At 46.1% G+C, this 14071-nt stretch overlaps 1 protein-coding gene and 1 pseudogene across 3 annotated transcripts in view; one reads left to right on the top strand and one right to left on the bottom strand.

Annotated features, from left to right (window-relative positions):
• Positions 1 to 1581: 1581 nt before the first annotated feature.
• Positions 1582 to 2153, bottom strand: LOC128571996 (prefoldin subunit 5-like; annotated as a pseudogene). Its single transcript, XR_008376011.1, has one exon. The product of XR_008376011.1 is annotated as a prefoldin subunit 5-like (transcript).
• Positions 2154 to 9011: 6858 nt separating this feature from the next.
• Positions 9012 to 14071, top strand: part of SPIRE1 (spire type actin nucleation factor 1) — a 205130-nt gene continuing 200070 nt past the window's right edge. The window contains exon 1 of one of the 2 annotated variants that reach the window (XM_053571882.1): positions 9012 to 9524. In XM_053571882.1, coding sequence (XP_053427857.1) covers positions 9227 to 9524 — 298 coding nt within the window. In that variant the 5' untranslated portion in view covers positions 9012 to 9226. The remainder of the gene's footprint in view (positions 9525 to 14071) is intronic. The other variant, XM_053571883.1, reaches the window with a different exon arrangement.

Below are 14071 nucleotides of genomic sequence, written 5' to 3'. Positions count from 1 at the left end.
ACAGACTGTTCTGGAGGAATGCGGTGCTGGGGACCCCGTCACTCCACAGACTGTTCTGGAGGAATGGGGTGCTGGGGACCCTGTCACTCCACAGACTGTTCTGGAGGAATGGGGTGCTGGGGACCCCGTCACTCCACAGACTATCCTGAAAACAGGGTCTTAGATGGGAGAAGCCTGAGCAGCCAGAAGACAAAAGACGTCCTCAACTTTCAGGAGGAAGGTACCATGTACCTGCTTAAAAGAAGGACCCAGAAAAAAATGTACAGGACTGGGAAGAAGCCATTTCTGAGTCTGATTCAGGACAGCGAACAAAGGCAGCACACAAACACAGCTCTTCTCAGGCAGGGCTGCAGGAGGCGCCCCTTCTCTGAGCCCATGTGACCCCACGTGACCCTGGCATGGCCCCGGGCACACAGCACTTTACATGGAGTCAGGTCAGACAGAGACTCCACTGTGCAGCAGATGAAGAAAGTGAGGCCAGAGAACCACAGGAGGACACTTCCATAGAAACTTAAGGAGGAAGAATTTGTGGTTCAACACAATGACCAAATCACTTTCCACTTAACGGTTGGCAGCAGCAGTCTGTGGTCCTCAGATCCCCAAACTAAGCCTGCTTCTTTCTGACCTGGGCAAAGCCTGTGGGTTCAGTGTAGCCATGGCCCTTGTGAGCAGGAAAGCAAGCTAGTGGTAGGGACATAGGACTGTCAGAACCTCCAAACCAGCTTCTGGGGGCTGGGTACTGCTGCCGTTAGCATGTGCAGGGCATTTCACTCAGAAGAGCCCATTCAAGGCTGACTGTTCTGAATTCCGGTGTTAGTCTCCTCAGGATTTTCGTCGTGACTGCAAGTACTCTTCTGAGCGTACTTGCCTTGCAGAGCATCCTCTTCAGAGTTGCCAGGGCAGTTCTGGTCAGCATCCTGGGCCATGCCTCTAGCCTGCATGCTGATTCTTTGTTCATTGTCCTAATGTAACATTTTAGTTTTTTTTTTTGAGACAGAGTCTCACCATGTCACCCTCAGTAGAGTGCCATGGCGTCACAGCTCAAAGCAATCTCAAACTCTTGGGTTCAAACGATTCTCTTGCCTCAGCCTCCCAACTACAGGCACCCGCCACAATGCTCTGCTATTTTTTGTTGCAGTTGTCATTGTTGGTTAGCTGGCCCAGGCCGGGTTCAAACTTGCCAACTTTCGTGTATGTGGATGGAGCCATAACCACTGTGCTATGGATGCCAAGCCATAACATTTTAATTTTTAAAAGGTTTTATCATTTTTTTTGAGACAGAGTCTCAGGGTGTTGCCCTGGGTAGAGTGCTATGGTGTCATAGCTCACGGCAACCTCCAACTCAAATTCAAAAGAATTTGCCTCAGTTTTTCTTAATAGAGACAGGGTCTTGCTTTTGCTCAGGCTTGTCTTGAACTGGTGAACTCAAGCAACCCACACGCCCTGAACTCCCAGTGTGCTAGGATTATAGGTGTGAGCCACCCAGCCCAGCCTTATCACTGAGGAATTTTTTTAGTGGTTGCTCTAGTCTAGAGTATCTCACACACATGTTTCTTTTTCTTTTTTTTTTTTTTTCCAACTTGCATATTTATTGACATTAGGAGACCCTACACCAGGAAGCCACGCCCACAGAGTCCCAGGTCCCTGAAGCAGGATCCTCCCTGCCCCATTTCTGCAATAAACTCTTAGGCGTTAGCAGTTGTCTGAGCTGCCCCCAAGGCTGTGAGCTGCTGAATCTTCTGGCTCATCATTTCCATGACAGCCTGTTTCATGGCATGTTTCTCCTGGAGAGCTGGCTGGATTTTCTCCATCTGCTTAGTAAGGAAGTCTGTCTTTCTCTTGAAGAAGTCCTTGGCATCCTCAACTGTCTTCTCTACGTAGTAGCCAGTTCCCACATCAATGAGCACATGTTCCACATCATGTAGCTTCCCAGGGACATACATAGAACTTGTCAGTGGGACGAGTAATTCTTTCCCTTCGTTGCTCTTGTTCAGCACGTTCAGACAATCCTTGACTTCCACATACTTGGTCTGTACTACTTTTAGCTGGGCAATGGACGTGGACAAGAACCCACTTCCTGGTCCAGCTGATTCTTGAGCATTTCTAGTTGCGGCAGATTCAGCTCGGTGATGTTAATCGACTGCGCCATGTTGGGAAGGAGGACCTCTTTTTCTTTTTCTTTTTTTTAAGACAGAGCCTCAAGCTATCACCCCGGGTAGAGTTAAAGGTGTTAACCCCATCCTGTGGGACTTTTAATTATGTCTTGCTAATGACAAACCTGGAGTGGGAGAGAAATTATCACCTAGGTGGTTGAGAATTTTAAATATTCATAGACATGCTTATAGTAATATAGTCTAAGTTGTATTTTATTATGCGTAAAATTAGAATAAAGATAATAAACAATTGGTTTGGGCAGCACCTATGGCTTAGTCGGTAAGGCGCCGGCCCCATATACCGAGGGTAGCGGGTTCAAACCTGGCCCCGGCTGAACTGCAACCAAAAAAAAAAATGGCTGGGCGTTGTGGCGGGCGCCTGTAGTCCCAGCTACTCAGGAGGCTGAGGCAAGAGAATCGCTTAAGCCCAGGAGTTGGAGGTTGCTGTGAGCTGTGTGATGCCACGGCACTCTACCGAGGGCTATAAAGTGAAACTCTGTCTCTACAAAAAAAAAAAAACAACAAACAATTGGCTTATATTATCGAGGTGGTTATTTCAGTGCTCTGTGTTAGTTAAGGAAAGTTGGCCCCCATTTTTTTTTTTTTGTAGAGACAGAGTCTCACTTTATGGCCCCCAGTAGAGTGCCGTGGCCTCACACAGCTCACAGCAACCTCCAACTCCTGGGCTTAAGCGATTCTCTTGCCTCAGCATTTTTTTTTTTTTTGAGACAGAGTCTCACTATGTCGCCCTGGGTAGAGTGCCGTGGCATCACAGCTCACAGCAACCTCTAACTCTTGGGCTTAAGCGATTCTCTTGCCTCAGCCTCCAAGTAGCTGGAACTACATGTGCCCACTACAATGCCTGGCTTTTTTTTTTTCTTTTTTAGAGACAGAGTCTCATTTTGTCACCCTTGAGACGGAGATTCAAGCTGTTGCCCTGGATAGTGTTGCGGTGTCACAGCTCACAGCAACCTCCAACTTGGGATCAAACAATCTTCTTTGTTTTTCATTTGTCGCCCTCAGTAGAGTGGTGTGGCGTCCCAGTTCTTCACAGCAACCTCCAGCTCTTGGGCTTAGGCGATTCTCTTGCCTCGGCCTCTTGAGTAGCTGGGACTACAGGCGCCCACCACAACGCCCAGCTATTTTTTTGTTGCAGTTTGGCTGGGGCCAGGTTTGAACCTGCCACCCTCGGTATATGGGGCCATAGTACCCTACTCACTGAGCCACAGGTGCCGCCCTGGGCTGCTATTTTTTTGTTGTAGTTGTCGTCGTTGTTTGGTAGGCCTGGGCTGGCGGGGTTTGAACCCACCAGCCCTGGAAAATGTGGTAGGCACCCTAGCTGCTAAGCTACAGGCGCCAAGCCAAGTTACTCAAAATTTATAATCCCATGCATAAATAAAATTAGAAATTGCTTCTGCTAGCTTGGCACCCATAGCACACTAGTTATGGTGCCAGCCACGTACACCGGATTTGAACCGGACTGGGGCTGGCTAAACAACTGCAACAAAAAAATAGCTGAGCAGTTGTGGCAGGCCCCTGTCATCCCAGCTACTTGGGAGGCTGAGGCAAGAAAATCTCTTAAGCCCAAGAGTTGGAGGTTGCTGTGAGCTGTGATTTCACAGCTCTCTATGGAGGGCAACCTAGTGAGACTCTGTCTCAAAAAACAAGAAAAAGAAAGAAATTGCTTGTGCTAAAGTGAAAAAAAAAAGTACCATACTATTTAGTTAACCTTGAAAATGTGCTGTGACGCCATGGCAATATGACATCACAGTTGAAGAATAAATATAAAGTAGCAGAAAAAGCTCAGTTGGTCAGGCTTGGAGTCCAGTCTTTCTTCTTTCATTTATTAGTCCTGAGTTTATCCTATGTCTGTATTTTTCTCAACTGTAAGGTAGGGTTCCTTCAAGTTACATATCCAAAGAAGTACCTTTTTTTTTTTTTTATTAAATCATAGCTGTGTACATTAATGCAATTATAGGCTGATTTTATATACAATTTGAAATACTTTCATCAAACTGGTTAACATAGCCTTTACCTCATTTTCTTAGTTATTGTGTTAAGACATTTATATTCCACACTTAAGTAGATTTAACATGTAGCCTTGTAAAATGCACCATAGCAAAGAAGCACTTTGAAAGTACTATCATAAAATATCACTATAGACATATGAGGTATTATAATTTTGTGGGCAATGAAAATTTAGGTATAACATTGAAAAAACATGCTGTTCTATTTTTTTTTTCCTTCTTGATATGCTTTTCTAGGTGAATGTGCCTCTTAGGAGCAGTTGTGTGGGAGTGTCTGGGAGAAGGTTGGGCTGCATAGACAGACTGTGCACCCTGAAAGCCGTGCTCCCGGAAAGACTCAGCAGCTCAGCCAGTGCACCCAGAGTGTGAAGCATGATGTGCATTTATTCTGCAAAAATGATAAGTACATATAAGAAAAAATTCCAAGGATTCCATTTTTAATAAATACAGAAAAATCAATGAGAACTAAAATTATATTTAGAGTAACACATGTCGTTTTTCACAGATTTCACAGCACTTTAAAAAACACATTCAAATGTTGATTTGAATTATTCAGACCTTTTAATTACATAGAGCAATTTTTAAAAAGTAGTGAAGTCATGAGTAAAAATAAAATCAATAACTAAAAATTGGAACAAAATATACTGAACTTAAAGGCATTTGAGTCTTTGAATTTGAAAATGAGAAAATGTGAAGGTTCCTATTCCACGGTGTTGCTCGATCCCCTTTGAGAATGTTATCGACCTCTGGTAGCTCTGAGTTGTCAGCAGGCACTTTTACAGAACATTATGATGATGGACGGTGGAGTTACAATACACTGTATTTTATTTTATTTTTGAGACAGAGTCTCACTTTGTGCCCTGGGTTGAATGCTGTGGCATCATCATGGCTCACAGCAACTTCAAACTCTTGGGCTTAGGCAATCCCCTTGCCTCAACCTCCAGAGTAGCTGGGACTATAGGTCTGCCACTAGGTCCTGCTAAGTTTTTCTATTTTTAGTAGAGACAGGGTCTTGCTTTTGCTCAGGCTGGTCTTAACTCCTGAGCTCAAGAGATCCACTGCTTCCAGAGTGCTAAGATTGTAGGCGTGAGCCACTATGCCCAGCCTACGCTGTCTTTTTTTTTTTTTTTTTGTAGAGACAGAGTCTCACTGTACCACCCTCGGGTAGAGTGCCGTGGCGTCACACGGCTCACAGCAACCTCTAATTCTTGGGCTTACGCAATTCTCTTGCCTCAGCCTCCCAAGCAGCTGGGACTACAGGCGCCCACCACAATGCCCAGCTTCTACACTGTCTTTATACAAAAAAGTATCAGATAGTTCAGGCTATATAATGACTAGACTCATGATAGAAGACAGCTAGGATTTTTAATATTTTCCTTTTATCCTGTTCAGAGAAGGATCAAATAATATTCTATTTGTCATCTCTCATCTTAATTTCATGTAAACTCACAAAGGCAAAAGGTTTATCTTAAATATCATAGACAATGGCCATAAATTAGTACTTGGACAAAAAAAACCCCTTTTATTATAATTTTCCTGTAATTCAGTGAAGTAATGTTTTCCCTCTCAAAATGTGTTTATCACTTGAGAGAAAAAAAATCCTATTACTGTAAATTTGTTAAGAATGCATCTTTTAGGGCGGCGCCTGTGGCTCAGTCTGTAAGGCGCCGGCCCCATATACCCAGGGTGGCGGGTTCAAACCCGGCCCCGGCTGAACTGCAACCAAAAAATAGCTGGGCGTTGTGGTGGGCGCCTGTAGTCCCAGCTACTCAGGAGGCTGAGGCAAGAGAATCGCTTAAGCCCAGGAGTTGGAGGTTGCTGTGAGCTGTGTGAGAACTGGGACACCACACCACTCTACTGAGGGCCATAAAGTGAGACGCTGTCTCTACAAAAAAAAAAAAGAATGCATCTTTTAGAGATAACATTTTTTATTTTATTTACTTATTTTTGAGGTAGAGATTCAAGCTGTTGCCCTAGATAGAGTGTTGTGGTGTCACAGCTCACAGCAACTCTAACTTGGGATCAAACAATCTTCTTTGTTTTTCTTTCTTTTTTTTTTTTTTTTGTTGCCCTCAGTAGAGTGGTGTGGTGTCCCAGTTCTTCACAGCAACCTCCAGCTTTCGGGCTTAAGCGATTCTCTTGCCTCAGCCTCTTGAGTAGCTGGGACTACAGGCACCCACCACAACGCCCAGCTATTTTTTTGTTGCAGTTTGGCTGGGGCCGGGTTTGAACCTGCCACCCTCGTATATGGGGCCCGTGCCCTACTCACTGAGCCACAGGCACCGCCCGATCCTCTTTGTTTTTCTATTCCTCTGTTTTTCTATTTTCAGTAGAGCCGGGGTCTCACTTTTTGCTCAGGCTAGTCTCAAACTCATAAGCTCAAGCAATCCACCCTCCTCAGCCTCCCAGAGTCCTAGGTGGGTGAGCCACTGCACCCATCTAGGATAACATTTCAGATAAAATTTGGATCTATTTCCTTTTCCTCATTTCAACTTTGTTCCTCCTTCCTTCCATTGTTGTCTTTATTTGGAGATTTACTTACTTCCATTGTGCCAGCAACTGAATGCTTTATAGATTCCTCCCTGTATTAGTTCATTTAGCTTGTCCTTTAGGGGGTAAGGCAATGTCAAAAATGTTTTTGCCAGTAGTTCTCCACAGTAAATGCAACAGGACAGCAATATCCTGTAAGGCCAGAAGATGGTAGCATTGCCTATAAAAGCAGGCCATTTCGCTGTTAGGGGGATTGCTGAATCTAATTTAAGGCCTTTTATATTTTCAAAATCCACACAGGATTTAACCTTTTTTTTGAGACAATCTTCACTTTACGGCCCTTGGTGGAGTGGTACGGCCTCATAGCTCACAGCAGCCTCAAACTCTTGGGCTCAAGTGATCCTCTTGTTTCAGCCTCTCAAGTAACTGGGACTACGGGCGCCCACCCCAATGCCCTGTTATCTGTAGAGACTTGGTCTGGCTCTTGCTCAGGCTAGTCTCAAACTCCTGAGCTCAGGCAATCCACCCTCCAGAGTGTTAGATTACAGGTGTACACCCTGGCCCAGGATCTGACCTTTTAAAATAGCAACACTTGGAAATGTTTGTCTATGTTTTTAATCAAAAGGATGAATATATGTGTGTGTGTGTGTATGTACATAGTTTCACCTGTAAGGAATTAGAAAGAGCTGCATGTCTACAAATAGAATAATTAAGTGATGCTATTTTAAGGGGTTGTTTTGTATCTCCTGCAGTGAATTTATAATAAGGTGCCTAGGAATCTTTTTTCTCCCCTCTCTTTCAACTTCTTACTCTTCCTTTACGTCCTTTTGCTGTTTTCTTTTTTCCCCATTTCTGGTATTTAGGGTAGTATCTTAAGCATTAACAACAGCCTGTTGTAATTTTTACTGCAAGATGCGATTGCGGTAGAATTGTTCAGAGTGCGATTTTTAATATTGCACATAAAACTGTGCCCTAAAAAGTTTATTGTTACTTAATACATTTCTTATTTGGTAGTAAGTACATAATACTACAGTACACTGTAGTATTTTCACTCGGAGGTAGCTTCAGAGTGTAATGTTATCAATTAAACTCATTTACCCACAGGTGATCATTTGATTAAAAATTATCTATTTGGGCCGGGTATCACGGTGGCTCACGCTTGTAATCCTAGTACTCTGGGAAGCTGAGGCAGGTGGATTGTTTGAGCTCACAAGGTTGAGACCAGCCTGAGCAAAAAGTGAGACCTGGCTCTACTAAAACTGGGCCCAAGAGTTGGAAGTTACTGTAAGCTATGGCGCCACAGCACTCTACCCAGGGAGACAGCTTGAGACTGTCTCCAAAAAAAATTATATATATATCTGTTTCACTGCACACTTCACAGGTTCAGTGGGGCTCTGGATTATTTCTTTCTTTCATTCTACGGCTAATTACCTTCAGTTTGTTTTTGTGACTGTGATACCAAGTCCACGTCACCTGAGCAAACTGGGTTTGCTATGATGAGTGTGCTTACTGGAGACATCATCTCAGTGAGGGGATTGTACAAATGTCACCAATGAATACCGAAGGACGCTTAGACTGACACCTGCAAATTAGGTACCACGTGCCTAAGTTCCGGACCACGATCTTAGCTTTCCCATGTCAGGGAGCAAAACCCGCGAAGATCCCTGTCCTCCTGGGGCTTACATTACATTGTGGGTAGAGGAGGGACCGGAGCTGTCCAGCTGTAGGTGGTCAGGAGAAACTGCGTCGAGGCTCCAAGGGAGGCCCCGGCGGTGGAGCGGCCGGAGCGGTTCAGCAGCCCTTCTTCTAGGGAATCCACTCCCGGTCGGGTTCCAGTTCCTAACTAGAGCTTTGGCAAGCCAGTTCCGAGAGGAACCAACGCCCGGGACTTTCCTGGTTTTCAGGGAGGACCCGGGGCAGCCCCGACTGCGTCTCCGCGACCCCGCGGGCCCGAGTGCGCGCTAAGCCCCCAGGTCCGGCGCCCCCTCGGGGTCTCCGCCCTCCGCAAGGGCGCCCCCCTGGTCTCCGCCCACCACAAGGGCCCCCTCCGGGGTCTCTGCCACGCCCCCAGGCCCGGCGCCCCGCCCCGGGTCTCCGCCCGCCGCGAGACCCCAGCGCGCCGCCGCCGCGTCCCCTCAGCGCTGGGCGTCGCCGCTCCGAACCGCGCGTCCCCGGCCGGCCGCCACCGCTTTCCGCTTTGCCCACCCTCCGTGTCGCGCGGCCGCCGCCAACCCGCCAGCCCTGAGGACGGTTCAGCCCCCATCCGTGCGGCCCTCCTGAGGGGCGGGCGCGGGGCGGCGCGAGGCGGGGCGGGGCGGGCGGACGCCATCGCGCAGGGCCGGCCGGCGGCGGCCTGGTCCGGACGGCGGCTGCGTCCTCGCCGCCCTCCGCGCCCACGCCGCCGGGGCCCTGGCCTCGGACCCGCCCGGTCCCAGCAGCAGCGCGCGCGGCCGGGGTGGGCGGCGGCCGCGCGGGGCATGAGGAGGCGGCGGCGCGCGGAGATGATGCTCCGGGGCTGAGGAGACGCCGCGGCCGAGCGCAGTGGCGACTCGCGGGATGGCCCAGCCGGCCGGCCCCACGGGCGGCGGGGCGCCGGCGGGCGGCGAGGGGCCTGCGGAGCCCGGGACGGCCTCCGGCGCGGCCGGGGGCCCGCGGGACGCGCTGAGCCTGCGGGAGATCCTGTGTCTCTACAACCAGCCCATTAACGAGGAGCAGGCGTGGGCCGTGTGCTTCCAGTGCTGCGGCTCCCTGCGCGCCGCCGCCGCCCGCCGCCGCGTGCGCTCGGCCGCCGACATCCGCGTCTGGAGGGACGGCGCCGTCACCCTGGCGCCCGCCGCCGCGGACGACGACGCGGGTAAGGCTGCGGCCCCGGGAGGACGCCCGGCCGGGCCCCGGCTCCCCCGCCGGCCCCGGGCGGACCCCGGCCCTCCACCAGCTCCCCCGGGAGCCGGGGCGGGCGGCGGGCGGCCGAACAAAGGGGCTGCGCGGGCGGCGGGCCGAGCCCGGGGCGGCCCCGGGGGCGCCCAGCTGACCTCACGGTCCCCGTCGTGCCCACGACCCTCGCCGGCTTCTCCCGCTGCTGGGCCGCGAGCCGAGGGCGATGCGTGCGGGGCTGTCGGGGGTCGGGAAACCGCCCCGTCCCGGGGACACGACAGCGCCTTCCGTGCGTAAATGCAAGGACCGTTCTGAGGAGAATTCTGCTCTTTTGGGAGACATGGAAAAATAGACTCATGATTTTGGCTCCTGGAAGTTGGAAAATAATCATTATTTCACCTGCGTGTTACATAGGCCCGTGAAGTAAAAAGTTGACAGGTGTCCGGTGCGCGGAGGAATCGCGTTTTCCTTCCGCGACCGTCTGATGTAAATTCCTGGCGCCGTCGCCCACTCGCGGGTGCGGGCGAGCCGAGGAGGTTGGTAGTTGGTCTCTCCCATCAGTTTTTATCTAATTTAGTCTTTTGAGAGGCAAGTCTGTTAAAAACACAGGAAAACAATCCACCCTCACTTTTAGAAAGTTGATAGAAGTGTCAAAATGCTTAAGGTGAAAGATGTAATTCAGAAGTCAGTAAAATGACGTTTTATGAAAATCTTTCAGTTGACTAAAAACAACATTCGGGATTATAGTTTATTATTTCACTTCCACCAGATATCTATTTGTTTCTCTCTCTCTCTTTTTTTTTTTTTTTTGAGTGTCAGGTAAACGCTGCATTATTTATTTAAAGGCATTTTTTTGTATGATTCTTCTGAAATTATTTTTATTTCAAATGGTTTTTTTGGGTTTGTTTGATGTGTTTATTGCTTTTAAACTTAGACTTAATACCAGTGGGAAATAATTGCCATTATAATTTATTTACACTGTATTAATATAGTTTAAAAAGATGCATTTATAAAACACAGCATGCCCTGGCTTTGAGATTCAGCTGTTTACAGAGGAAAAATGGTTGTGTGCGTGCTGCTTCTAGAAGTTGCATAGCTGGTGGTGATTTCTGGGGAACAAACCCCAGGATACATTGTCTCTTGAACTTAACCCAGAAGAATTGGTTTGGTGTCAAAAGACTGTTAGATTCTGCTGAGCATTGTTTTGTTGTTAATCAGACCTAATCTTGAAATGGATTATTTTTTGCATCATTAGTATGAGTGATGATAACATGTTGACCTTGACTTCATCCAGTACCCCAACTATAGGGACAGAATAGTAAGTAGAGGTACTTGGCAGAATCGTTAATTTGTAATCCATAGTCTTCTTAGTTCTGTTCATGATCTCTACTAGCACTTGTGAAGAGAGCTAGTTCATGATCTCTAATAGCACTTGTGAAGAGAGCCTAATCAAAGTTGTTGATACAGTCATGAGCAGTTTTATTGATTAAAATTATTTATACTAAATAGTTGTTTATATTTATTTCCTCTTGGGATTTAAGAATAGTTGCATGGCTATGGAAGATACAATGTCTTCTAAACATTTAATTCTTATTCTTAAAAATGACAGATAATTTGATGTTGTGCGCACTTGTATAAATTTTGTTTCTAAGAGTTGTATTTATAACATTTTCGTTAGAATAAGCACCTCTCTTTTTTGTTTTTTTTGGAGGCAGAGTCTCACTTTATTGCCCTTGGTAGAGTGCTGTGGCGTCACAGCTCACAGCAACCTCCAACTTTGGGCTTAGGTGAGTCTCTTGCCTCAGCCTCCCGAGTAGCTGGGACTACAGGCATCTGCCATAACGCCTGGCTATTTTTTTTTTTTCTTTTATTTTCTTTCTTAATCCATCTTTTTTTTTTTTTGAGGTTAAATTTTATAAGGCATTGTTTCTATGGATTTTTTCTTTTTTTTTTTATTGTTGGGGATTCATTGAGGGTACAATAAGCCAGGTTACACTGATTGCAATTGTTAGGTAAAGTCCCTCTTGCAATCATGCCTGGCTATTTTTTGTTGCAGTTGTCAACTGCTGTTTTAGCTGGCTAGGGCTGTGTTCGAACCTGCCACCCTTTGTATATGTACCCACTGAGCCACAGGCATCGCCCTAGTACTTTTTTGTTGTAAATTATTTAACGCGATTATATGTGGTTAGCAAAAAGCAGTATTTGTATTTTCACGTGTTGTGCTCGCTTAGGCAGCACATATACTATATTTTCACGTGTTATCCAATGCTTTAGTTTTAAAATGGAAATTAGGGAAGGTAAGTGACTTGTTCAAAGTCTTATTGGTAACACTTTGAATCAAGTCCAGGTCTTTTTAACCTCTAGGCTTTGTGGTAGTGTGGAGTGAAACAGATTTTGCTTTGAATTTGTGTCAGGATTCCTCCCCTTCCTAGCTGAATGATCTTGAGTAAGTGCCTTAACCTCCCTGAGTCAGCGTTCTCTTGTGTAAAATCAAAATATATCCTTGTTTTCACAGGGTAAAGGTTTAAGTGACGGTAATATATGTAAAGTGACTAATATAATACTTGATATGTAGCAGGTATTCAGTAAGTTTTAGTTCCTTGCTCTCCTAATACCATGGTCCTTTCATACCACTGTGGTGCCTCTAGTCCAGATGTTCTATGGTTTTACTCAGAAATGGGACAGATGTCTAGATCAGGATTTCTTAACTTCAGCATTGTTGACATTTCTGGCTGAGGAATTCTGGTTGTGATGACTAATGTACAGCATGGCTGTTTTGTAGCATCCCTGGATGCCAGTAAGCTCCACCCTCTCAAGTCATGGCAATAAAAAAGCCTCCCTCTGGGATGTTGAATCGTCTGGGTTGAGAGCCACTGCTCTGGCAGATGATGAGTGATGGTGCCCAGGACTGTGTTTAATATGGAGAAGTGGATCCTGGCTGTAATCCTCTATTGAGTGCTTTCTTCAGGGGGCCACTGTAACCCTGCTGAGTTGAATGCATGAGCAGTGTTGCTTCTTGCCTGTATAGCAGTATCACTCTATCTAGTCCCTTTCGATTTCTGGAAGAAATAGCATCTCATGAGTTTTGCTCACTTGTTCTAGGCCTGAATGTACTACCCTGCTTCCCCGAAAATAAGACATCCTCTGAAAATAAGACCTACTTACAGGAAAGATAAGATGTCCCCTGAAAATAAGACCTAGCGCATCTTTGGGAGCACACCTTAAAATAAGACTTATTTTCGGGGAAACAGGGTAATACTTGATTTTAATTCGTATTTATTTTTAACAATATTGATATATCCCTGGACAGTTGCGTTGAATTTTAATTAAATATACTATAAGAGAAATAGAAAACTGATGAAAGGTATCAAAGGTGTGGAAATGAGACTAGTGTTGGAAGAAAACAATGAGGAATGAGTAAGTTAGGCCTGGCATGGTGGCTCATGCCTGTAATCCTAGCACTCTGGGAGGCCAAGGCAGGTGCATTGCTTGAGCTCAGGAGTTCCAGACCAGCCTGAGCAAGAGCGAGACCCTATCTCTACTAAAAATAGAAAAATTAGCTGAGGGTAGTGGCACATGTTCATAGTCTCAGCTGCTACTCAGGAGGCTAAGGCAGGAAGATCACTTGAGCCCAAGAATTTGAGGTTGCCATGAGCTAGGCAATGCCATGGCACTCTACCCAGTGGGACAGTGAGACTACCTATCTCTCTCTCTCTCAAAAAAAAAAAAAAAAGCCAAAAAAATGAGTTAAGTTAATTTAGCATTCAGATAAACTGAGAGCCATATATTAGCATGGCTGTGAAAGCAGTGTAATAAAGAACTGAAGGAGATATATTCAAGAAAAAGCAAAGATTTGCTTTTTAGAGGATATCTTGAAAGTAAAAATGGTTAAATTATGAGTTAGGCTGTTAAAATGAACCATATTGATATGTTCATACATACATACATATCTGTGTGTGTGTATATATATATTATTATTATTTTTAACAAACAGTGTCTTTCTTTGTTATCTGGCCCTAAGTTCAGTGGCATTATCATAGCCCAGAGCAACTCAAACTTCTGGACTCCAGAGATTCTCCTGCCTCAGCCTCCCAAATAGCTGGAACTACCCCCATGCTTGGCAATTTTCCTGCTTTTTGTAGAGATGAATTCTATCTGTGTTGCTCAGGCTGGTCTTGAACTTCTGGGTTCAAGCGATCCTACTGGCTCAGCCAACCAAAGTGCTAGGATTACAGGTGTGAGCCACTGTGCCTGGCTGAGCAGTATATTTTATGAAGTATTTCTGTGATGACAGGAAGATGATTGCTTAGAATCAAGAGGTTTTGATTCTTTTTATGTAACATTTTTATTTTCCCCAATGTTTATGCAATTGTAATCATAAGACCTTATTGTTTGAGGAGAGTTTATTAAACACAGGGTGATGAAGTTTTGCTTTCACGTCTTTAATTAAGAAGTTAAAGATACTCAGGATCTCCATATACTTGCAAGTACACCTAACTGGTAATTAGAGCACATTTTGATATATAG

This window comes from Nycticebus coucang, chromosome 19 (genome assembly GCF_027406575.1).
Source record: "Nycticebus coucang isolate mNycCou1 chromosome 19, mNycCou1.pri, whole genome shotgun sequence".
In the NCBI taxonomy this organism is placed as follows: domain Eukaryota; kingdom Metazoa; phylum Chordata; class Mammalia; order Primates; family Lorisidae; genus Nycticebus; species Nycticebus coucang.
The sequence above is the reverse complement of the archived record's forward strand: the minus strand, read 5'-3'. Positions and strand labels throughout refer to the sequence as shown.